The following is a 26,087-nucleotide window of genomic DNA, read 5'->3' on the forward strand; positions in this document are numbered from 1 at the left end:
GTATCAGTTTCTGCATGGGGACTTTGAAGTATCACTGTTTTAGATGTGTTCCCATGACTCCCCAGGAACTGCCTTTATGTTGAAAGAGGCTGATTATCCTCTTATGATTTTAGGGAGGGGCATAATGTGCTCTGTTTGACTTTTTTTTTTCCCTTCTACTTTAAAATTTCCAGTTTGCAGCTACTTCATGTGCTTTTTCATTCTCTCTTAATTCGTAGTTTGGCTAGAACAAATGTTGGTCGTTAATGGCGAGAAAGATCTTGCACGGGCTCTTAAAGGTGACCACTTCCATCTTCCCTTTCTGGGATCCAGCCCAGTGGCACTTTTGCCTTAACCGAATCACTTATTTACTGAAAAAGAATGTCTAGTGGAGAAAAATCTCACAGTGGTTACCACTGTGATGCTTACGGGTTTTGACCTGAGCAAGTTAAAGAAACATGGACTTCTTTTGAGGTGTAGGGAGCACAGAAACTTCCAGGCTGTCCTCTTCACTTTAAAGAGAATGGGTGCTCAGGAAGGTTGGACTGAGCCACTTGTGACCCTGTAGTTACTCCATGTCTTGCTTGCCATCCCTCTGCCCCCGTTGCCGTGTGTTCCGCCCCCAGCCTTTGCCGTCTGGTCACTAACATAACCGGAGCGTCGCCTGAGATCTGCTCGGCGTGGCGCAGCGACTGACTTCTCATTTGTGCACTCAGAGAAAGGTTAAGTGATTGTCCTTAAATGCTGCATTTGTTTGAAGTGGCACTTGGGCGCACTTATTTATGCATTCCAGATGTATCTCACTATGATCTGTACAGCTTGGGAACATGTCTTGCAGTCGATGATCTTATTTAAATAATAAGACTGATCTCAAGATGTGCGCAAGGAGCGTAGTGGGTGTCCTGTGGGTCCAGAGAGTTCGGGAGGCTGTGGCTCAGATCTCATTTACTTTCTAATGTGATGGTACCAAGCCTGAGGCATCAATCATATTTCTATTTTCGTGTTAAATTATCGATGCCGTTTAATCCATTTGTTATTACGGGTTTTGATTTAGTCCCTGAAAGGTGTGTTTGAGATAATGTTTTAGGCTTCTGGCCTCTCACAAGTTATTAGAGAATTTTTTTCTTTTTCTTTTCCTTTTTTTTTTTTTTTTTTGGGAAAATTTAATGGGTATGTATATTGCTTTTTATGTGAATTATCTGTTTATATCACTTCAAATTTTGTTCTTTTTTAAAAAAGTTCTTTGATTATGTAATGAAGTTGGCTGTTATCTGTTTCTCCATGCTGATATCCTTCCTGATTTAAGCTTTTTTGGGAGGTGCCATGGTCTGAATATCGGCCCCTCCCCAACATTGGTATGTTGGAACCTAACACCTAATGTGATAGTATTAAGAGGTGGGACCTTCAGGAGGTGGCTAGGTCGCAAGAGCTCTGCCTTCATAAATGGGATTAGTACCCTGATAAAAGAGGCTGGCGGGAGCCTGTTTGCCCCTTCCACCATACGAGGATGCAGCAAAAAGGTGCCATCTGTGAGGGACAGGCTCTCACCAAACACAGAAGCTGCTGGTGCCTTGATCTTGGATTTTCTAGTGTCTAGAACTATAAACAGTAGATTTTTGTTGTTTATAAATTACTCAAGTATTTTGTACTAGCAGCTCAAACTAAGAGAGGAGGGTAATAATTTTTTTTTTTTTTTAAATGTATTGTGGCCAGGCGCGGTGGCTTATGCCTGTAATCCTAGCACTCTGGGATGCCGAGGCGGGAGCTACAGGTCAGGAGTTCGAGACCAGCCTTAGCAAGAGCGAGACCCTGGCTCTATTAAAAATAGAAGGAAATTAGTCCAACAACTAAAAATATATAGAAAAAATTAGCCAGGCATGGTGGCGCATTCCCGTAATCCCGGTTACTCAGGAGGCTGAGGCAGAAGGATCGCTTGAGCCCAGGAGTTTGAGGTTGCTGTGAGCTAGGCTGATGCCACGGCACTCTAGCCCAGGCAACAGAATGAAACTCTGTCTCAAAAAAAAAAAAAGTATTGCTGTCCTAGTGTGTTCCAACCCTGGTTTCTTTGTTTTGAAACTCTTTGTAGAATAGACATCAAATTTCCATTATGAACATTGTAAGTGAATTCTGGCTTCTCAGAGAATCAATCGGGTACTCTGTTAGACTCAGAGTGGAAGGTGCTCTTGTCACCTTCTGTTTTTTCAGTTACCAAACTAGGAACTTCAGAGGAGTCTCTGCCTTGTCCTTTCTCCTGATCAGGAAGTCCTGGTGATCCTACCCGCCATTCTCATGACTCCATGGCATTCATCATCCCATTTGGGCCATTTTATGTGATTGATTGCTTGCAATGAATAAGTCTCCACCTTCTCTTCCAAGTTACCCGGGAAGGAAAACCGTGTTAGTTCACACCGTAATGCAATCCCATCATGTAATTCCATTACACGTCATAATGACCAGTTCCTTTGTGTAGAATCCATAGCTCCAACTTATCTTTTTAGCTCCATCACCTCGAGCTCTTTTCCATATACTGTCTTCCAACATTAGGCTGATGATGCATTCCTCAGAGCCTTTGCTTATAACCCTTTTCTTTTCCTAGGATTTTCTGCCCTTCTTCTTTTTGTGCAAACTCCCTTCTATACCTGTTCATTTCCTTCCATTCTCATAAGCAAAGCCAAATCTTATCAACCCTTCAGGACCAGTTTCAACTGATTTCTCCTCATTGCAGAGTTAGTCTGTTTCTTTCTAACATTCACTATTAACAATGCCAGACTAGCTGTTACAGCCTTGTCTCAGAGTAGGTAAGTGACCACTGTTTCCCAGGTTGTAGGCATCATAAGGAAATGGTCTATATCGTCATCCCAAACATGTAACAGGTGCCCAATAAATGTTTGGTTGAGTTGAACTGAAAGAGTGATAATCACTAAAGTTTTTGCATAGATATTCTGCTTTACCCAAATAATTCACAAGCAGTTTTTAGAGTGTTGTAAGTGGAGCTATCTAGAAATTTATTTTTATATACTCTATTTCATAAGATGCTATCATTTATAAAATGTACCACTATTTAGCATACCACAAAGGAAAAAAAATGGTGCTGATTAAACCACAATATACCATTGTGATTGTAAGATATTGTTAATTTCAGAAATGTTAAAGGTGAAAAAAAATGTTTCTTAGAATCAATGAAATAAAAGGATTATGTTTTATCTGTTATGGCTTGTAGTCTTAATTGTATAACTGCCAAATAACTTGCAGTGAATTGCAAATAGAAAATTGAAGTCATTTTGAAAGTTTTTTTTTTTGTTGTTGTTTTTGTTTTTTTTTTAAATGAGAAGGTAAAGGAACATTTGGTCTAAGCACCCAGGAAGTGACTTGGGACTTGGCCTTAGGACATTGTTCTGTCATCTATCTTATGATGCGTCTGACAGAGTCCTCAGATTTGAGCCTTAGTTCTTTCTCTTTCAAACAATGGTGACTTAAAGGTAAAGAATCACTGCCATTTTGAAAATCCTTGGGAATGCCTTTACATTTTTTCAAAAAAATCATTTAATTTAACTTCAAAGTGCAAGATTCTTTGCTGTGCTGAAATGTTTAGTCTCTGATTAAAATCCTTCTGTCAGGGCATGCTACCTAAATATATATCAAGGCCAGTGTTCATAGTCTCCCCTTAACAATAATATGACACAGATCTTGCTACAATTTCACTTTTCACATATGGCAGCTATGTTTTTCAACTGTCACACTTACTCGTTGCCTTTTAGTTATTAAATTAAGTTGCTAATCAAATACACACACGTACATACTTAATATTTCCAGATTCTCTTCCTTCCTCTGTGTTTCCAGTGCCTTAAAAGCCCTCTTGGTATCTGGAGTGCCGGAATCGCTCTGTGGCTGTGTTCTCTTAAAAGAATTTCCCGCCACCAATATAAAGGCCACAGCAGCAGGGACAGAAGCAAGGAGGAAGCAGCAGTTCCATGAGGGGAGAGGTTCTTTCTGGATGGGCCCTTTAGGTTTAAGGTGTGAGGGACCAAGAAAGCGGATTTGTCCTCACACCCGGTGACCTCCCCAGAGGAGCTTGTGACATCTTCCCTGTCATCTACGCTGCAGGCAGTCCCAGCCCTCGTTGCTGAGAGGCTTGGTTGCCACACCGGCCTCTTGGGTGTGCGTCCTTACCCCAGGGAGCTCGTCCCCGAGTCCAGAGTGGCCCTCCCCCGCTGCGTGGGAAGGCGGCTCCGGGTCAGGGGACTGGCTTGTGGGGTGGCTCAGGGAATGAAATCATGGCTGATGACCGCGTCCTGTTCCGCTTCCCGATGAAAGAAGGAGGGCCCCCCTTGATATCCTGACTGTACTTTGGGCTGAAAGACTTCCTCTTGGCTGCATGGTAAGAGAACAGGCTAAGGCAGAGGCCCAGGCTGTAGAGGTCAGAGGCCATCAGGGAAATGGAAAGTTGTACTTCCATACTTTTGGGTCACCTGGGCAGGTTTGGAGAAGGTCTTGGAGGCAGGCGGCAGCTGACAAGTCTGAGAATCCCTTGGGGTGCCTTTTCTCCTGACTGCTTGCACGGGGCCATGTCCTTTAAGAATGGAGATTTTCCCTATCCCTGTTCTGGCTCAAGCCTGAACCTCAGTGTTGGGAAACCAGAGAGAAGAAGAACCAAGTTCACTTTTTGGATCTTCAGTCTTTGACATTGAAAAAGGAGCTCTCTTTACCCACCACTCACCTTGCTGTGGGTCCCAGAAACGTGGCTTCTTCCCGTGCCTGCTGTGGCTTCTACTGCTCACACGGGCACGGGAGGCAGATCTGCCTCAGGGAAGAGACCTGGGTGGCTCAGCATTGGAAAATGAGTTGGGTAAACTGACTTGATTTTGAAATCTCTTCTGAACTAAGGTGTTGATAAATTCTTGAGACCATTACTTTGGTGTGCAGTTTTAAGGATTATACTCTCTCATAATCTTAGATAGGATGTATGAAAGCATGGAATGGAATACCATCCTCTCCTGCTGTCTTACGGGCACTTAGATGACCTAGTTCTCTCACGGGAACACCCTAGAAGGTAAGCCACAACGTGTGAAACAGCAAAAGGACAGATTTCAGCATTAGAGGTTGATCACACTCAGCTCCATTTCCATTTTCTTTTGGAATCGAATCTTCTACACTGCCTTACAGTGTAGTGACATAGGTGTGCTTTTTTAGTGTGACTCAAACTTGGAATCGACCATTTAGGAGCCAGGAGCCCAAAGCTGTGCTTAGCTGTGCTCAGTAGCTTCCTGGCTTTAAGAAATGGCATGTATGGTAGTAAAATTCAATGGAAGTCAAGCAGGTGGGAGGGGGGAGGAGAGGATGGGTAAATTCACACCTAACGGGTGCAATGCATACTCTATGGGCGATTGACACACAACTTTGACTCAAACTGTACAAAAGCAATTCATGTAACCAAAACGTTTGTACCCCTGGAATATTCTGAAATAAGGGGAAAAAAAAAGGCAATAATGCTGCTTGGATTTTTTAGAAAGCATGTGATGCTCATGGTGTGTCCTAAAAAGTTATTAAATCCATTTCAGAAAGCTGGGCACACATTTGAGGCATTCTTAGAGTCAGGCTGTATGGCTATGGCGGAGATCTGATTGCCAGCTATGTGACACAGCCCTTTGGGACTAATGGCTTCCAAATCCACTCAGATGAAGCCAACAGGGAACTTGACAGTAAATGATGCAATGGTGGGGTCGCAGAGTGTTGGCAGCTGCCGGTTGGAGGTGCAGTTACAAGACAATAAACGCCAAGAAGTTAGGGAAACTCCAAAGAGTAATTTGGCCTAAAGCCATTAACACAGTGCCAGCCGGATAGTAAGTTTTTTTGCAAATGGTAGACCTCCCTAAATTGGGGTAGATAGATCATATTAACTTCATTTTGAAATGCACTGACTTTACTCCTAAGAAGTGTGGTAATGTCTGTCCCAGCCGAACCTGTTGGTTAAGTATTGCCAAAGATTCACTGTTCTAAAATTAAAGTTATTATTTTAGTAGATAGTTCCCAACTTACAGCCAGCTTAAAAATATTGATTCTATGAATATGTTTCCTTGCTTAGTTACTTTGGGATACATTTGGATATATTAGGAAGTAACATTGCTCAAAACTAGAGCAGTCTGTGGATATGAAAACTTTTTGGGATTTTTTGTTTTTCTTTCTGCCTTGGGTGTCTGTTTATACCTGCTTTTAAAAACATGGTTGAGCTAAAATGAATTCATTCATGCTTTATGGAATAGGAATTTGGAGCCCTTATCATAGCTAATTCATCTGTGCTGAGGAGCTGGTTTTTCACTGAGGGCTCTGCTCCAGGGCCCTTGGTGGTCACGTGGTCCACCTGAGAGGGACAGTGGGGACCTCTTCTTTGTGCACGAATTCTTACTGCAGTCTCAGCTTTCCCAAAAGCCAGACTAGCACACCCTTGGTGGAACTGCCTCTCAACACCAGAGGCGTATGGTCATCCGGGAGAGTGACTGGGCTACACTCAAGTGTGAGCCAGAGAGCCCCATCTGAGGCTCATGACCCCTCAGCCATGATCCATCACTCTGTGGAGGACAGACAGCATCCAAGGAGAATCTTCCAGAAGGTCCACAGCCTGTCCACTCTGTAGCAGTCTCCTTACTCTTCAGAACTGCTGTTGGTGTATTGTGATTTTTTTTTTTTTAAATATTCAATTGTCAAGATAAGAAATAGCCATATGAGATTTGTCACTGAGCCCATGTGGAAGGATGAGGTCCAGAACATTGTTCGGCATATCACAGTGGCCTCAGAGGACCACTCACTGGAAATTCCTGTCTGATCTGAGTACCAAGAACTTCCGTGCTTCTTCTGAGCAATTGATTTGGACGTGGTGGACTTTATAGCTGCTGTGTTTTCCCTATTTGAATTGGAGCTTAAGTGGAGCCAGGTGGGCAGTCAAGTGGATTAGGCACAGCTACCATTGCTCCCCCTTTGTCTTAACCTCTGTGTGTTTTTTCTTTTTCTTTCAGTAGTAGTTTCTTTTATTCTGTTTTAAATTGCGTATCCTTTCTTGGAGGTCACTCCCGAGCCCTTTCTTAAGTAAAGTAACAGTTAAAAAAATAAAAAAGTGACTGATGGAATTTGGTTAACCTTAATTTCTGAACCATTTACATTTTTCCATTGCCCCACATCCATCCATCCATCCAGTCACTGCTGATTTGGGGTCTAAGTATGAATATTAAAAACTAAATCCTTTTGGTGCTTATTATATATAAAATAAATATTCAGGATTTTGATCTAAGATCTCTACTCCTACTCCCTCTGGCTTTTAGGTTCAGAGTAAGGAGAAACTTCCTGATTCTCATTAATGCACTAATTATGGAACACTTTTGGGCACTAACCCATGATAAATAGAGTGAGAATTAACATATGTAAAGTTTTTATAGTTTATAGTGTTTCATGTTAATTTTCTAATTTCTTATAACAACCTTTCAGGTAGGTATTAGTAAAGCATGTATTACCTCATTTTTTCTGGTGGTTTTCGAAATGGGTAATTTACAATCCTAAAGTCACATAACTTAGTAAGAAATAGAGCCTGGTAATCAAACCTGGGTGTTTTGGGGGCAAGTAAAATACATTATCTTTCTCTGTATACATTTTGATTCCTGGAAACTTCCAGGGAGTTGCAAGGTCTTAAAAGTAACAGAAGGCCTTATGGGTGGTTTTTGAAGGTGAAAAAGAAAGTTCTGGTCTAGCAGACATTTTAGGAAAAGCCATGGCTTAAATGCCATGGACACAATATATTTGACACTCACCATATTTCCATTTTAAATCATGCTACAGTATTGAAACGGTGGTACTTCTCAACTCTATTTTGTTGGGTGCTTGAAGCCAGAGATTAGTTTTGGTAATGCCTTTCCCACCTCCAGTGCATGCATTTTCTTGTGAAAACCTGTTGTTTGACACCTGACACAGAAGTTGATCCTATGAGTTGAGGGTGAATCAGAGTGAGACTAAAAAACTTGGTACGTTCAGTATTCACTTCTCTAGGGGTCATCGTAATGTAATGTCACTAGGCTGACTGGTACTGCCGCATTTCGTCAGCATGGTTGTGTGTGTGTGCGTGTGAGCTCTGGCCAGCTGAGAAGACCACATCTTCTGGCTGGATTAGTTATTCGTTCATACTGTTCCACAGCAAATTTAACACATTGACTGCCACGTGAGTGAGTTGTGTTTAACTTAGGCTAGTTTTGACCTCAGGGCCTCGTGAAACAAAACCCTGCATTTGGTTCATGAAAGTCTAACTTGATGATATTGTTACAACTAATATTGACAATTTCATTCCGAAAACTTGGATAGAGTTGTATATAACTAACTCGTGCACAGAAAACAATAAAAAATAACAAATTAGAAAGAATCATTTTGTTTTAATAAAACTCCATGGCCCCAGGGGAAAAAAAATTTTTTTTTTCTAGTGTGGCAGTCAATGTGTTAAGGTGACCGATTTCATCCAACTTTTATTGTAGATCTGGTTTCATTGAATTAGGTATCTTGTTGCTACGGAAGCCCCCATGATAGAAGCCCATCCTGCAGCATTTTCCTTATGGTTTACAAATCTCAAATCATAGTGGAAACAATAGCTAATGTTCACTGAGAACTAACTGATCATGGGGTGGGCATGAAACAAATTATGTAACATGATGATCTCATTTAATGTTCGTACCAACCCAGTGGGTTAGGGGCTGTTATTATCCCCATTTGTAGAGTAGTAGACTGGCATTAAGAGTTTGCCCCAGATCACCCAAAAGAAAAGATTTGACTTGCAAAGGCAAGATTTGACCGAGTGCATGCAGTGGGACTCCTGGCTTCCATTCTGAACGCTGAGCTTGGTACATAGCTGCCTCCCAGTGAAATCGAATTCTTTCCAGCTCTTGAAGAAAACCCAGAGTACTGATAGTTCTCAAGTTGCCATGGTGGCATCCATTCACATGGTGGAGTTTGCCCACTGCAAGCAAAATGAGTGCCTTTGTGCGTTGAGACCCTAGCTCGTATCTGCTGATTGGTCCACATCGTGGATCAATTCCACAGCCAAAGTCACAGGTACATTACTTTCTGGCTGAAATCAGAAAAAAAAAGTTATAACAAATCAACTCAGTTGTGTTTTCTTTTATGTTTTATGAATAATACCCTACAACTTTCACTTTCCTCTCATGTAGTTTTTCTGCCGAGGGATTGGAAGAATATACAGATAGAGAAAAATTTTGGTTCCGGTAGATAGAATTTGTAATTTTTTTAAAGTACAAAAAATGCATTATCAGCCTCCATTGTGCAGGTGGAAGGACAGCCGCCCGCAGGCCTCGTTTGCCAGCAAGAATCCAGCCTTGCAAATTATTGGCAGCTGGCACCGTAATGAGTCCATTTCAATATAAATGGGCTATTGCTTATTAATTTCTGCCAGTTTCTAAGCAATTCAGGAACTGCTTTGAAAATTTGGAAATTTGCAGAGAGCAGTTTAAGGAGGATGCCTAGGAAAAGAGAACGAACAGGATCGCAATGAGGGAATTATGGAAAGGGCACGTATTGTGGGGTAATAATGGGGTGTTGCTGAGAACTTGTGCTCCTTTCCCTGCAAGCATGAGTCACTAACTTCACTGTTAAATAGCACATTTTCCAAGATAAAGAAGGACTGTAACTGCACTTATTGTTCTGTTCTGTGTGGATGTATATATTTATTTACCTACTGCCTCTGTGTGGTTCCTTTCCACAAAGTAGGCGATTTTCTCCATGCTCCTGGCTCAAAGTGTTTGGCATCTCAGGTTCCCACCAGCAATGGTGGCAGCAGCACGAAACCCTCTGAGGAATGTCTAGTAGGAAAGTACCCAGATGAAGCCACCCAAAGGAGCCCTTCAGGCCTTTCTGTTCCCTGTCCTAGTATTTGTAATCTCACCTCAAAGGGTAGCCTTGAAAAAGAAAAAGAAAAGAAAAAAAAAAAAAAGACCATTCACCCTCCTTGTGCCTGGAGCTCTTCTTGTCCAGATTAAATATCAGTTTGGATTTTTTGCCTAAATTCTTTCCTGTGCATATGCTTCATGAATTTCCTCTGGATTTGATGTTTGCCATCTTAAGAAAACGTGTGTACGATGAGAATCTGGGCGTTTGTTTTACTGTATTTTTGCATTTTCTTCAACTTCCCTTATAAATATGGCTCTCCATTGACAATAACTGAGGCTGTCTTTTTTTTTTTTTTTGAGACAGAGTCTCGCTTTGTTGCCCAAGCTAGAGTGAGTGCCGTGGCGTCAGCCTAGCTCACAGCAACCTCAAACTCCTGGCTCAAGCAATCCTCCTGCCTCAGCCTCCCAAGTAGCTGGGACTACAGGCATGCGCCACCATGCCCGGCTAATTTTTTGTATATATTAGTTGGCCAATTAATTTCTTTCTATTTATAGTGGAGACGGTCTCGCTCTTGCTCAGGCTGGTTTCGAACTCCTGGCCTCGAGCAATCCGCCCGCCTTGGCCTCCCAGAGAGCTAGGATTACAGGCATGAGCCACCGCGCCCGGCCTAGGCTGTCTTTTTTCTTATCATTTCTGTGTGTTGAGACTCCCCGAAGACTGAGGGGGCCGATGGAAATCATTCTGTAGAACCCTTGTAATGTGTTTCTGCCATCTACGACTTTATTCTACAGAAATAGATTAAAATGATGAAGTACCTATTTATTGCCCTAAATGTAACTAGGCTGGTTTTTATTTATTTGTCTGATTAAACCTACAGGTATCATTTTATACCTGCAGCTCAGTGTTGCATCATTTAACTCGGGGCATCATATTTCATACAAAGTTGATGTCAGAGAATTGATGCAAATGGGTTTTCTTCCTTATGGCTTATCATTTTTTTTTTCCTTTTTGTGTTTTTCTGTTTCTCTGACCTGACCCTCTCTAGGTTTTTGGCACATTCTCACAGACGGAGATGAAACCCTGATGGCCACACGGCGGGACAGGTGCTGACACATTCCCCAGCCCCAGCCTCTGTTCATCCCGACTTCATTCCTGACCTCGAATCTAAATGCCACAGTGCTCTCGGGGCAAGTTGGGCTGGGGACCACGGTTGCCTTTTAAGGTAGGTTTGTGCATGTATATTTGAGCCTGTGTGAATTAATAGACATGCTTCAAAGGTGGTGGTGCACATGCATTTTACTACAATTGAAATTGCTGTGTTGTATGTAGCTCGTGGGAAAAAGAATTTGGAATCACTTCCTTGGATTTGGGTTACACCCATCTGACAATTCAAAAGCATTAGCGTTAAAACAAAACAAAATAAAGAGACAAAGCTGGTACCTATGAAATCTTTTCTCCCCCCCCCCTGTGAACTGCCCTCAGGAACTTTTAAATTCATCTGGGAGCTTCACCCTCTTTATATGGGATTATGCTTGAAAAAGGCAAACCTGCTTCAAAATCTCACTTCAAAACAATGATATGTCTTGTTTCTGCTTTGGATAATCTTTAAAAAGCAAAAATAAACACAGTCAAAATAATAATCTTTTCTAACTCAAAGATCATCTTATATTTGTTGCCAAACTTTCTTGCTTAGTCTCGTGCGTTAGGGGTATTTGCGTGTGACTTGGCAAAACACTTTTCATGGATTGTAACGATTTAGCAAAAACTTTCAGAACTTTCTCTCAGTTTAATCTTAGCTCTTTCCCCCCCTGTCTTCAAGCTCTGCCTCCAGTAGGGAAAAAACAGGCTTGAAACCAAGACCTCCCACTAGAATCTAATTTTAAATTTGCAATCTGTTGTCTTGTGATTTTCGCTTTAAATTTAACTTTGAAATAAATACATTTCATCCTTTCTCCTGCATTTTCGGAGGCCTGTTTTCAAGTCATAGAAGGGTAATCATTACGTTTCTTATAATAAGTTTTTAAATACCTCAGGGGAAGGGAAAATTGTATTATTAATAATGTGTATACACTGTTAAATGCCTTATGGATTGATTTCACAATGTCCTTACCAATGACAGAGAAACTTTGCTTTCACACTTAACTTTTGACTTGACTATGTTAAGAATTGGATTATCTTGGGGTCACCGGTGGGATCTGAGGTTTTATATGTTTGAAGTGCCCTTGTGATGTTCAATGATGAACATTCCTACTCAGAGCTGGACTGATGCCTTAGTATATTTAGGTTACAAATACAGTGACAAGTAAGGCATGTTTTCCACAATTGGGAAATTATAATAAAATAAGAAATTATTATAATAAAAATAAGAAAAATGTCATTGTACAAAAAATCCTGCCACAGTTACAGTGTGAGGAGGTCAAACATATTGCCATTGAAATGTAGAGAAAAAGTAATTAAATCCAAGCTAGGTAGTATTTTCTTTTATCTTAGGTAATTTTCCTAAGCCATCTGTTAGGAGTTTGGGTTTGGTGCCGTTTTGTTGTAGCTGCCAGCAGAGTGCCCACATCCTTACTCTTTTCAACTATAAAAAAAAATTCAGTGACTTAAAACCTGCTAGCATGTTTTATTTTTCTTTCCTTAAAATGAATTATATGTCTAGTATAGAAACCTTAGAAAATATAAAAAAAGTATAATTATGAAAATTAAAATGACCCATAAGCACTCTATCCAGCATAATTGCATTTTAAGTTGTTACACAAATTTATCGTGTGTGTATATAAAAAATATTTACGGGGGAGGGGCATGGGCAATATATGTAACCTTAACACTTGTACCCCCATAATACGCAAAAATAAAAAAAAATGTATATAAAGAATATTTACATATTAGTATTCTTGAAGAAAATCTTAACCTGTTCTAGGTCTTAGATGTGCATCTCAAAGCTAAGATTTTACTGCTGGAGGATAAGAAGAGTTTTCCTCCAGAGATATTTGGCCTCAATGGTAGAATCTTCATTTTGATTATTTGCTCCTGAATAGGGCAAGCCCTGGCTAGGTGACCCACATGGCAGGGCTGTGTTCCTGTAGAACTCTCTGGTCTTCATCCGTGGATACCCCTGGAATCTCTGGTGTCATTGAGGGAATTAGATTTGCTAAACCATCAAAATATTATTATAACCTCCATAGTCTTCAAGGTGGTGAGGCTATTTCCAGATTCCCTTGTATCTTTTTCTTTCCTTCCCTTTTTTTCTCTCTCAACAATCTGTGGTTGTGGGAGTATTTTTCTTTTTGTTCTCTCTGCCCAAGACTTTGACCATGGCTTTGCTTTCTATTAACTGGAATGTTTTCTTATGCAGTATTGTGAAAATATAACATCAGAATGATTAAAAAATGCAGTGTACATGTTAAATCTTGGGTCATAAAGGGTTTATCTTTATTTATTTATTTATTTTGAGACAGAGTCTCACTTTGTTGCCCAGGCTGGAGTGAGTGCCATGGCGTTAGCTTAGCTCACAGCAACCTCAAACTCCTGGGCTCAAGCAATCCTGCTGCCTCAGCCTCCCAAGTAGCTGGGACTACAGGCATGCACCACCATGCCCGGCTAATTTTTTCTATATATATATTAGTTGGCCAATTAATTTTTTTCTATTTATAGTAGAGACGGGGTCTCGCTCTTGCTGAGGCTGGTTTCGAACTCCTGACCTCGAGCAATCCACCTGCCTTGGCCTCCCAGAGTGCTAGGATTACAGGTGTGAGCCACCGCGCCCAGCCTATCTTTATTTGATATATGTGTTTTATTTCTTTACTCATGTATCATCGTTGGTGTTCACACTGATCTTGCATAGATGTTGCAAGCAGTAAGTTTCTCATTTATTTCAAGAGTGTTTACATTTACTCAGGGAACATAGTTATAGTAGCTGCTTTAAAATTTTTTGTGTGATAATTCAAACATCTGAGTCACCTTGGGGTTGGCATTTATTGATTGTTCTTTACCCTTGAGAACTGATGAAATTTTCCTGATTGTTTGGAATGCATCATGGACATTAATGTTGTGATATTTCAGATCCTGTTACAATCATTGGGAGAATATAGATTTTTCTTTGTTGTTATTTTTGACTGAGTTCAGATCGCAAGTTTTGTTTCACCTTCGGTGGGTGGAGGCTCTACTGTCAGTTCGGTTTTTAAAGCCTTTGATATAGTGCTTTGGGTTTGTCCCATCTTTGCATCACTCTGGTTAGTCTGTGATTTGGGTTGTGGCGTATATCATGATTCAGTTTCCAAAGCTGTTTCTGTCTTGCTTTGGGTCAGCCCCAGGCATGTGTGCAGCTAAGGAGTGAGGCTGGGACTCGGGTGGATTTATACATACCATTAAAGGATTTTCTTTTCCAGTTCTCTTTTCTCTGAGATCCCCACTCAGTCTCTGGCTTGCAGGGACCATTCTGGATTCCTCTGGGCAGCACGACAGGGTCTGTCCCAGGGATTGTTGTTGTCTGTGCCTCTAGTTCACTGGAGCCGTCCTCGCCCTTGGTTCAGGGCTAGGAGAGAAATCAGAATAATAAAAACAAAACAGGAAACTCACCCTTGTATGAGTGGCTTCCTCAGGTTTTGACTTTTCCTTGATCTGTCTGCTTTTGTTTACTTTTTGGTGCAGAGGTTTTAGTTGTAATTAGTAGGGGTGAGGTAGGCCATAGTGACTTACTCCATCTTTCTGGCACCAGATATTAGCAATTTATGTTTGTTCACTACTTTTTAAGACAGAAGCTGTATCCTCAGATAACCAACTCTACTTCTCTATTTAACTTCACTTTGGATCATTTCTTTCCTTTTTTTTTTTTTTTTTTTTTTTGAGACAGAGTCTCACTTTGTTGCCCAGGGTAGAATGCCGTGGCATTAGCCTAGCTGGGACTACAGGCATGCGCCACCATGCGCAGCTAATTTTTTCTCTATATTTTTAGTTGGCTAATTAATTTCTTTCTATGTTTAGTAGAGATGGGGTCTCACTTTTGCTCAGGCTGGTTTCGAACTCCGGACCTTGAGTGATCCACCCGCCTCGGCCTCCCAGAGTGCTAGGATTACAGGTGTGAGCCATCGCGCTTGCCACTTTGGATCATTTCTATATTTGCTTTCTATTTCCTGATAACATTTTGCTAGATGATGCCCAATACATGCTTATGTCTTTATTGCCTAATGCATTGAAAGTATATTAGAATGTTCTAGATGTTTTTCAGCTGAAAAAAGGGCAGGGATTCAAATATAATTCTTTTGGAAGAATCCTTACTTTTAAACTAAAATTTTATTTAACCAGAATATTCCAGTTAGTTAAGGCTTGGTTTGTTTGTTTAACTTTTTATTTAGAAATAATTATAGGTTCACAGGAAATTGTACACTGAAGTATAACCATTACGCAGTTTTCTCTAATGGTTGCATCTTATATAATTATAGTAAAATTCCAAAGCTAGAAATTGACATTGTTTTGATGTAGTATATGTATATAGTTCTATATCATTTTATCACATAAAGCTTAGAAGCCTCATAAATCTATAAAAGCAGTCCCCGAGAGATAACCCAATGTTAGTATGAACCACACTAACTAACAAATATTTGTGCATATTGATACAGTTCTGTGCGATACCTTTTAACTCTTTGACTATGTATAGACGGTTCCTGACTCACGATGGTTTGACCTTATGGTTTTTTGACTTTATGATGGTGTGCATGTAACCATTCTGTTTTTCACTTTCAGTACAGTATTCAATAAATTACGTGAGAAGTTCAACACCTTACTATAAAATAGGCTGTGAGTTAGATGATTTTGCCAAACTGTAGGCTAACGTAAGTGTTCTGAGCATATTTAAGGTAGACTGGGCTAAGCAGTGGTGTTTGGTGGGATAGGTGTATTAAATACATTTTCAACTTAGGACATTTTCAACTTATAATAGGTTTATCAGGATGTAACCCCTTTGTAAGTCGAGAAGCATCTGTATTTAATTTTATAGGATTTAAAGGCATTTAGTGTGATTACTTATTAAAAACTTTAACTCATCACTTTAAGAGAGAGATCATGGTATTGCCAAGAATGGAAAGTCACACTCATCTGTTGTCTTTAATGCGTGGCCCTAAGTGCTGATCTGGGATCTCCTGATGTACTGATCCCATAGTACTTTGGGATGACATCCTTGCCCATCACGCCATTGTGTCTCCTTTGCCCCCATCTTCTCTGGATCATCTTAGGCCTGAGCAGTTCTGCACTCATGGGGAGAGGTGCCCTCTCTGCTCTGAACCTCACTTCTAAGCCTCTGCACTGCAGCTCCAGAGGAGGAAGAAGATAAGAACTAAAGCCAAGAATTAAGTGGAATGAGATGGGAGTAGCCTTTAGTTCTTTCCCCAAGTAATCAGGTGGGGTGGGGAACACACTGAGGCACAAGCTGAGCACCCTCAGCTCAGTTCATGGGTCAGGGCAACCTCAAGCCCAGTGGTCCGGAATGGGGGACCCTCCCAGGTCTGCAGGTAGAAGGGACGCAGACAGCTGTGAGCTTATTGGAAACCAGCGTTTCCTCCACGTACCCTGAGACAAGAGGCTAGTGTATTTAAGACCGATGTGATTATGTCTAGTTCACATGTGGTATGTTCTCATCTATATTTGATTGTAGTTGTATGGGTTTTCACATTCTAGATTAAAGTATCTTTTGTTGTTCATTCATTATTTTTTTATTGGGTACCTTCCACCTTTCGGGCAGTGTTCTAGGCACTGAGGATACAGTAGGAAACGAGATAAGTAAAACTCTCAGCCCTCTAGAGGATAAAAGAGATAAGTAAGTGAAACATACTGTTGGTTATAATTATGCTAAATGCTAAGGAGGCAACACAGAAGAGTAGGAAGTGTTGAGTTCTGCAGCAGCGGTTGTCCCTGTCGACAGAGGGGGCAGGAGAGGTGATAAAGGGATAAGGTGACATTTGATTTAAGATCTGAAGGGACTTGGTAGAATGAAACAGGCAGATACCAGGAAGGAGGAGGGTTCCAGGCAGAGGGACGAGTGTTGCAAAGGTCTTGAGGCAGACCAGGGAAGCCAGGACTTAGAATGTTGAAAAGAAAGAAAAATGTCAAAAGCCAGACTTGAGGTTTAAATACTGAGAGTTGTTTTTATGCTAAAATCTCATTTACTACTTCCTATTTAGCCTTTGAGTGTGAGAGATTTCCGAGACCACTAACATTCTATATAATTAGGTCATAGTCTGGAATTGAGAGTTTAATGAATTTAAAACTGGTAATGTTTCTCAGCTTGAGATCTAGCACTGTTTTTCTGACATTCTGCTTTTCAATTTCTATCCCAATTTTTGCATTTCAGCCTGTCCTTGCTCTGAAGGTTTTTCTCTCTTGCCTAGTGACTGTGTGATGATTTTGGTGGTGAGGGACTGGTCCTGTACCTTTTGCTTTTGTTACTAAAACAGACCAATATTTACTGACTCCTTACCATGAGTAGAAGATTTCTAGTCTTTGTAGAGGCTACAGAAAAAGCAAAAGTCACTTTCTGCCCTGAAGTTGCAGCCAGGCTATAGGAACAAGGCCTGTACAAATGTGAAATATAAACCAGGTTTTGTTTGTTTGAAATAAAAATAAATGATTCGGGTTAAGTAAGATAGAATAGGACGAAAAGAAGATGGTGGGAATAGATAGCGTTTTACATTTGTGCATGGAAAGGATTAGAACTTGCAGTTCACCAACTTTCTGGGGGTCGCCTGTAGGGCAGGGGTTGTACCTGAAACAGGAGATTGTATCTTTTGTATGTGGAGAACACTTTTAACTTTTCATGCTGATGTTATTTCAGAGTCCCCCACTGATTCCACATGGGCCATCTTGCTTCTTGCTAAGCTTTCAGGAAGAGCTTTCAAATTAAGGGGTGTTTCAGTAGTCCCTAGAAACTTATTTTTCTTAACTTGAGTTGCTTCAAACTTCCTGCTGACTCTGCTTAGGTCATCTCCTGAGAGTTTCTCTTGGTAGGATTTAGGGGATTTGGCAATCATCTCTAAATTCTAGTTCTGAAGATAAAAGTGGCTTCTTTCCTACCTTGGCTGGCTGAAAAGAATCTTGCTACTAAAAATGCTATTAATATCACAGACCCGTCAGTGTGAGACAGAGTGCTGTGATTCTTGAAGGTTGGGACCATTTCCTTGAGGAAATCTCTCCTGAGACCTTTAACTTGATTAGTTTTCTGTTGGCAGAAACAAGCCTAACCAGAAAGTTGTTGTTGAAAATAAGTCGGTCTGTCAATTTGCATTTGCAAACTTTTGCTATTATATGATAGAGGAGAATAAATCCTAGCAGATTCGAAGTGACCGCTTTGCTTTTTCTTCCATTCAATTTATTTCACTATAATTCTTTCTTACTTAAATTTAAACTTATGTGATTCCTAAAGTGGACTAATATTTATTCTAAGTCTTTATTTATTGGCAAAACATATAGTTAGATAGACACATCCAGGTATCTTGATTTATACTTTTCAAAAATTAAGAACTCTAAGAAATTGGTCTTGGCCTTTAGCGATACAGTCATGCCTATTTATTCTACTTGTAAAAACTGTAGCATGTGCTATTCGTAGGAATTTAGGCTAACAAAATGGTTGTGTATGGACAATTGATCTTTTCATTTTTATCCTTTTGTGTGTGTCTTAAAGACACCAACCAGAGAGCATGAAGTCTACTTGCTGCTAGTAAAAAGGAGATTGTCTTTCTTGGAAAAATCCTATGATGTGTGACCTGGTAGGGAATATTCCAGTTTGGGAATGGTGTAACATCTGGTGTCTGTATGGTGTCTGTACCTCTGAACACACTGGAACATTAAATGAGGGTTTTCCCTTCCTGTTGCCACAAATTTTATTTCAGTAAAGATGTGCCGGTGAGAGTTTAAGCAACATTTTTGACTGAGCAGTGGGACTGTAGAGTGATTCCCGGATCAATGTGAAGGTATATTATATTCTGGGATGTTCTCATCTCTTTGCAGTGGTCACAGTAATGTCATTTCCTGTTTCCCCATGCCACTTTTTACTTTTGTGTCTATTGTGTGCCTTCCTTGGCTAGCATATCAGTTTAATGAGAGTAGGGAATGTGTTTTTTTTTTTTTTTTCCTTCCCTCCTGTGTCTCTGGCTTCTAGAACATGGTAGGTGCTTGGTATATATTTTCTGAATGAATGTCTCTGTAGGTGGTTAAAAGAACCATCTTAGGGATATGCCCCGAACTACTCTGCTTTTCTTCTTTAATTTCGAGCTATCTTCCTGTGTGTTATCTTAAAAGTGCATACAATTTGAAGTGCCGTAGAGAGAGCTCATGGAGCAAGGAGATAGGCTAAATAGACTCATAGTTGTTGAACTCTGAAGACTTTTCTCTTGCCTACTGTAACAGAATTGTGTCATTAGGTCAGTGAGAGAGGCTGGGAAAATGTTAAGGACGGACTTGAATTAACCTGGGGAGCCCCAGAAGGCTGAATCACATTTAGTGGTTTCATAATGTGAATTTCTGTTTGCAGGGCACTCTGTACCAGATTAATGTTCGCAGGTTGGATTTGCTCCCAGAAATAAACCCATTAATCTGCTGCTAAGCAGAGAGCAGGGTTTCTGTTTGTTTTGCCCATCCCCACCACCCCTCCATACCCCCTCCCACCCACCCCCAATCAAGGTTCCCAGAATGCTTTGAAATTAAAGGTAAATGCCTTTTTTTCTTTTTGACTTTGATTTATTAGGAAGAATTGATCAGACTTACATCTTGAGGTTTTCCATTTTTGCTTGATTCTGAAGTATGATTAGAATTCCACTACAGCAACAAAAACCAAAAAACAACCCTCCCCCCCAAACCCCCAACCCACTGGCATTTGGAAGGGAGGTCACCAAATGCACCTCTGAGTTTTGTTTTGTTTTTTGAAATATATATAATTTTAAATAGAAAATTACTTACTTGGTTTGTACTTTTAGAATTTTCACCTTATGGATAGGAGTAGAACTTTAAATATATAATCATAGCATTTAGGAAGGAAGACAAGGTTAGCAGAGTTGCCGGCTGTACAAAAGCAACACTCTCTGCTGTGCCCTGTGGGCATCCACCCTCTGGGCAAAGATGAGTCTAATTCTCTAAAGATTCGTATTTATGCACTTATTTCACATGTGGGGTTAGTCTGAACAGATGATGTTAGTGCTCACCTGCTCCCAGGTAAGTTTCAGTACCTGCCAGGTGCCTATAGGAGGTTGTGCTTACCCAACCCCACTGAGCCAAAGTGTTCTGCCCTCCCTGCAGGCTGAGAGCTCTTTCTCCAAGATGCCTATACCTATACTAATAGTGACTCCCTTGTCCCCCCTTTTCCCCTTTGCTACAGACCATAAAACCATGGGAAACGCAGAAAGTCAAAATGTAGAGCATGAGTTTTATGGAGAAAAGCATGCCAGCCTGGGGCGCAAGCACACGTCCCGCTCGCTGCGCCTCTCGCACAAGACGCGGCGGACCAGGCACGCCTCCTCGGGGAAGGTGATCCACAGGAACTCCGAAGTGAGCACCCGGTCCAGCAGCACCCCCAGCATCCCCCAGTCCCTGGCCGAAAATGGCCTGGAGCCCTTCTCCCAGGAAGGCACCCTAGAGGACTTTGGCGGCCCCATTTGGGTGGACCGAGTGGATATGGGCTTGAGACCCGTGTCTTACACCGATTCCTCTGTCACTCCCAGCGTAGACAGCAGCATCGTCCTCACGGCAGCCTCTGTGCAGAGCATGCCAGACTCGGAGGAGAGCAGGCTTTACGGGGATGACGCTACATATTTGGCTGAGGGAGGCAGGAGGCAGCATCTCTATACATCCAATGGGCCCACTTTCATGGAGACAGCGAGCTTTAAGAAGAAGCGCTCCAAATCTGCAGACATCTGGCGGGAGGACAGCCTGGAATTCTCACTCTCTGATCTGAGCCAAGAACATTTAACAAGCAACGAAGAAATCTTGGGTTCCGCCGAAGAGAAGGACTGCGAGGCGGCTCGGGGGATGGAGACACAGGCGAGTCCACGGCGGCTCAGCACCTGTCAGCGGGCCAATTCCTTGGGCGACTTGTACGCTCAGAAAAACTCTGGGGTGACAGCAAACGGCGGGCCGAGGAGCAAATTCGCAGGCTACTGTCGGAATTTGGTGTCTGATATTCCCGATCTTGCAACCCATAAGATGCCACCAGCTGCTGCTGAAGAGACTCCTCCGTACAGTAATTATAACACACTTCCCTGTAGGAAATCTCACTGTCTTTCGGAAGGTGCCACCAACCCACAAATTAGCCATAGCAACAGCATGCAAGGCAGAAGAGCAAAAACAACTCAGGTAAAGTGATTGAAATGTGTTTCAATATTTTGGAAATGGTGCATGACGCTAAGTGCATGATTTTGCTCTTAGAAGTGCATGATTTTGCTCTTAGAAGTGCATGATTTTGCTCTTATAAGATTCCCATCTTTTAACCGGGTTCTGCCCTGCCTGCCCTGTGGCTGCTGCAGCTAATGCTGTTTCTCTAAGGATTCCTCTCTCTTCTGCGTCGCCCCTCTTACAGTTCTGTGGTTAAGGGGTGGGGATTCAGGGAAGTGTCTGTGTGTGCAGGGGGATGACGAGATAGGAGTGGGAATAAAGCTAGTAAGTTCACACTGGGAAGCTGCCTTCAACAACTCAGTTCTGCAACAGCTTCCCACTTATTCATGCTCCTTTACAACTTGGTCCTTTCCGTGGACAGACAGGCACGGAGTCTTGGAACTCATTTCTTCACTGCAGCAGGTGGGAGGAGGTTGGTTGGCGGCTCCTTTGAGAGGAGGCATTTTTAATTCGGGGAGGGCTCGGGTCACTTGTCAGCTTCTCTCCGTGGTTGGCAGGCTTGCTGCCTTACCAGGAGCCATTTCAATTTCCTGCTCCTTGCGATGCTGGCCAGCCCTGTCTCTGGAGGGAGGTGTATCGGAAGGAATTAAATGGGTGGGTTCCAGTTCCAACTTTGCAGCCAACTTAGTTGTTTGACCTTGGGCAAACCCTGACGTCTAGCTGTTCCTCTGAAGAACGGGAGAAGGATGCTCAACTTGCCAGCCTCGGGGTCGAGTGCATGGGCGAGTGGGTGTGAAAACATTTTCAAAAGACTTTAAAAGGTGTCTTGCTAATTAAAGGAGGATCCGTTACCTTAGCTGGCAATGATAATTAGGATTGAGATAATACAATGTTTAGCAATAGAACTGGATATGGTGGCTGAAGACAGGAGGATCTTTTGAGTCTAGGAGTTCAAGTCCAACCTGGGCAATATAGCAAGACCCCATCTCTTAAAAAAAAATAAATAAAACTCAAGCAATTGTGCATGCCTTGGTCATTTTCTGGCAGAATTCAGGGAGTCTTGGCTTATGCTGAGGATGGGGAGGAAATGGTTTGTAGATAGTGCTTCAGATTAAAAATCCAGATTGGGCCCACTTGGCCTTGAAAAGGTATCAGCCTCGAGGGTGACCAGCAAATGCCACTGCAGTCAGCATTCTGATCTGCCTAGTACGAGATGGTGCTGCACCCTCTGACCTTGCTCCAGTGCAAGTCAAAATGGCCTTTTAAGGTTAAGTTCTGTGGGAAAGGGGGTCTGAATATAATGGGCACATGGTGGAGGACCTAGCAGGGCCACGGAAAAGAAAATTGGCATTAGACTGTGTTCTTGCCCGAGGATAGGTTTTGATCATAGTGTCCAAGCCAGGCATCCTGGCTCTCCCTCTTTTTACCTGGGGAATTTTAGCAAGTCATTAATTCTCTTGTAGCCTTAATTTGTTCATCTGTCAAGTGGGGATAATAAGGCTTTTTGAGGAAGTGGAATGAAATAACATGTGAAACACGTGCCTGGTTCTTAGGAAGCAGCCAGTAAGAGGGAACTTGTCAGCTGTCGTAATTTTCATCACTGTTAGTGGTGTTCTATGGGTTGAGGACCTAGGGTAGTTTGGTGTTTGTATCAAAATCTCGTGTCCTAGAAAGGCAGCTGTTAAAAAGGCTGAATTCATGATCTGGGAAGGTGAGCACAAGCTTGCATCTAGATGCACTACCTACATTTTAACCCATCTCTTCTGAATTGAGAGGGTAATGACAGGAGTGACCGAATAACCTCCCTGTGGTCCCTCTGCCTACCTTGTGAGGGCTGCTCCTGCACTGTCAATTTGACAGGCCATGGAGACAGGTGACCTCTCAAAGGGTCACCTGAAAGGGATTTGCAGGACTGTCTTGAAGGCGTCCTCAGATTGGCACTGCAGGACCGATTCAGAGCGATGGTCTACTCCTTTGGAGTCTGCAGAGGGTACATTGACATGGACTGTTAACAACAGAACATCACCTTTGACTCTCACTTTTACCTGGAACAGTGCTAAGTTAGTACATATTCGACATAAGATTTGAGAGGGGTGCCCAGCTGTATTCTGGCACTTTATGTCCATTTTTCTAACACTGGGGACATCTAGACCTCCGTCCTCCCCCGCCCCAAACACCTGGCGGGCTAATGGAAGTGTGAGCCTTTGAGTCGTGGCTACCCCCCAGAACAGGGGTGAAGCAAAGTGGTTTCCCCCTCCAGATCTGGCACGACTGAAGGTGTCATGTGTAATTGTTATATGAACTTTCCATTCTTTGGCTTGTCGCCTTCCAGAATGGTTAATATATGGAAGTGAGATCATCTAAATGTGGTGTCTCATAAAGTCAGTGCTTAGGCAGCTTAATGCAATGCAAAGTGCGATGGACTAGGAATCCTAAGAGGTGCATTTGCATTCTGGCTTGTCTGCATGCCCACCGAGTGACCTTGGGCCGGTCCCTCCATCTTACGTGCCACGGCATCCTTCACTGTCCCGTCTGAGTGACACCAGCTGTCCAACAGGGCCGTGAGGAGAACCAAGCGGGATACCACGCATGGGAGCCTTTTGCGGAGCCTCTGAAATGAACGGAAGTATTATTTTTGTATTGACTTTATATGTTGAGTGAGGATCTTTAATGACTTGAAACAAACCCCAGAATTATGCACAACACTATCCGCCCGCCCACATTTCTCAGTCTAAGTATGGCATGTTCATCCAACGCAATTTCTTGAGAGCCCACTATGTTCCAAACAGTGTATTTTAAGAGGCAGTGGGTGTGGAAGCTTCCTTGAAAAGAATGCTTTTTTTTTTTTTTTTTAAATAAAAGTTTTTTGACCCAAGGGACCTTTCCAGCGAGCTGAAATCATAGATTTTAGAGTCTCCTCGGCTGCCCTGGTGATGTAGTTGAATCTGTGATGGTCCTGTCAGCAGTTTACTCCCCAGAAAAGAGTTTTTGGCAGACATTTGGCCCCAAAGCACACCCTCTAAGCCTGGAAGAAAATACATGTTATTGGAAATAATGTGAACAACTTCATTTGATCTGAAAATCATCACAAAAGGGCTTTTGGCCATTCTTCCTATTTTTGTATTTGTTTAGTAGTTTGGATGTCTTACTGAAACATGAAGTCACTGGAGTGCGCGTTTAGGTTTTGAAAAGCGACACATATTATGTGCTACAGCATCTGGCTCACAATTTTTGGTTTCATTCATATATTTTAAGCATGTGTGTCGTGCATGTGCGTGTGTTTGCGCATGCGTGCACATGCGTGCAGTGCATAAAAGTTTGCATCGTGCGTCAGTATGAGTACAGCCTCATACTACTTCGAGCAGAATTTACTTCTATTGATTTCTGTAAAAAAGCACATTGACAGGTCGCCCCTTGGATTTAATTGACGGCTAGTTAGTTGGTCTTTTGGACCGAACTTCACTCTTTCTGTATGTCTTTGGTTACAGACAGAGCAGAGGAGGCAGCTCAAGTCCTACAAAGAGGTTATTAGCATATATGAGCTTTCAAGTTTGAGCCTTCTACTTCTTTATTTAACTTCTAGGGAATCTCAGTGCCTCTTAAATGAGGCGGATGGGAGGATTCTGCGAGGGAATGAATGGGAAACTCGTGGCGCGGTGTCTTGCACATAACAGATGCTCAGAGACGAGTGGTTGTGAGTTGTGATGGTGAAGTTTGCCTTGTTGTTCCAGGGCTCAGCTCTCCTGCATCTCTGAGACTTTCAGTGGGTGAGTTGGAGAGAGAGAACGCCGCCATTTGATGGAGACTTGTAGCCAGGCTCTGTGTTTCTAAGGGAAGCTTTGGCTTGGAGCCACTGTGCATGCTTGTGTGGAGAGCTTCATTCATCTATCTGCTTGGGAGACGAAAAATGTGGCATGGCAGTACCGAGCTTGTCTCCAGGCACCTCGGCCTCAGTGGGAGGGCAGCGAGGAGGAGTCCCTTGGTTAGAGTCCCTAGCTGAGTTGTGGCGTGTGTGGCGTAGCCAGGTGTGTGGGTTTCGCTGACCAGTTTCAGACACCTCAGCAATCCCCCCCAAAAAAAGAGATTGGGTGATAAGTCTCACAACTGGATTAAAATCCAGGGCCTCTGACTCACTGATCGGGGTCCTTCCATCAGAAGCACAGCCCACGCTGCACTGCCCTCCAGCTTGAGCTGGTTTCAACTCAAGTGTCCGCAGACTTTATTAACATCAAACCCCTTAATTCTGGTACAAAAGCAAAAAAAGGATTTGCCTGCAAACAAAATTGTTACTGCCCACTCCTGTCGCCTATAACAGGGGTGGCGGAGACAGACGGCCAGGATGTCCCAGCACAGCCGTGCCTGGTGCTCGCTTGCTTTCATAAGCAAGTAATCGAGTTGATGATTTTTAACAAGATGAACAGTGTAGCTTTATCAGAGGTGGGAGGGTCCTTAGTTCCTAGAAAAAAATTGGGTTGATTTTTAATATTTTGTTTTGTTTTACAACTTGGCTTAAGCGGCTTAGAAATAAGTTTGTTTCCTGAGCTGAGAACTGACATCAACAGCCAAGTGATTCTTGACCTTCGGTCTCAGGCTCCTTTGAGAATGGGATGCAAACAAAGTCTGGCCCTTTTATTTTAGATAAACACAGGGACCACCCTTCTTCTGCATATCATTTTAAGGGAACCCTGGGTCCCCTAAAGTCTATCTAGAGGCTTCTGGCTAAGAAGGTTAATTCTTTATGAAACAAAAAATTTGCATGTAAAATCTATTTTTGAAAGAACCCCTTTCTTTCTTTCCTTCTCCTCTTCTGTCTTCTGTCTGATGCTTTTTTTTTTCTTTTTCTGGCATGTAAGCTAAGCAGTGAGATATTTATTTTAAAAACAAACCCATCCATTTTCAACAAGAATGTATATCTCCTTTGC

General features: G+C 42.2%; 1 protein-coding gene across 3 annotated transcripts in view; it reads left to right on the forward strand.

The window, feature by feature from the left end:
- TIAM1 (TIAM Rac1 associated GEF 1) overlaps positions 1–26,087 on the forward strand; it is a 360,609-nt gene that overhangs the window by 212,031 nt on the left and 122,491 nt on the right. For all 3 annotated transcript variants that reach the window (XM_076000522.1, XM_012780925.3, XM_012780924.3), the window contains 2 exons: positions 10,898–11,074; positions 20,213–21,186. In XM_076000522.1, the coding sequence (XP_075856637.1) occupies positions 20,224–21,186 (963 nt within the window). In that variant the 5' untranslated portion in view covers positions 10,898–11,074; positions 20,213–20,223. The remainder of the gene's footprint in view (positions 1–10,897; positions 11,075–20,212; positions 21,187–26,087) is intronic.

This window comes from Microcebus murinus, chromosome 1 (assembly GCF_040939455.1).
Source record: "Microcebus murinus isolate Inina chromosome 1, M.murinus_Inina_mat1.0, whole genome shotgun sequence".
Taxonomy (NCBI): Eukaryota; Metazoa; Chordata; class Mammalia; order Primates; family Cheirogaleidae; genus Microcebus; species Microcebus murinus.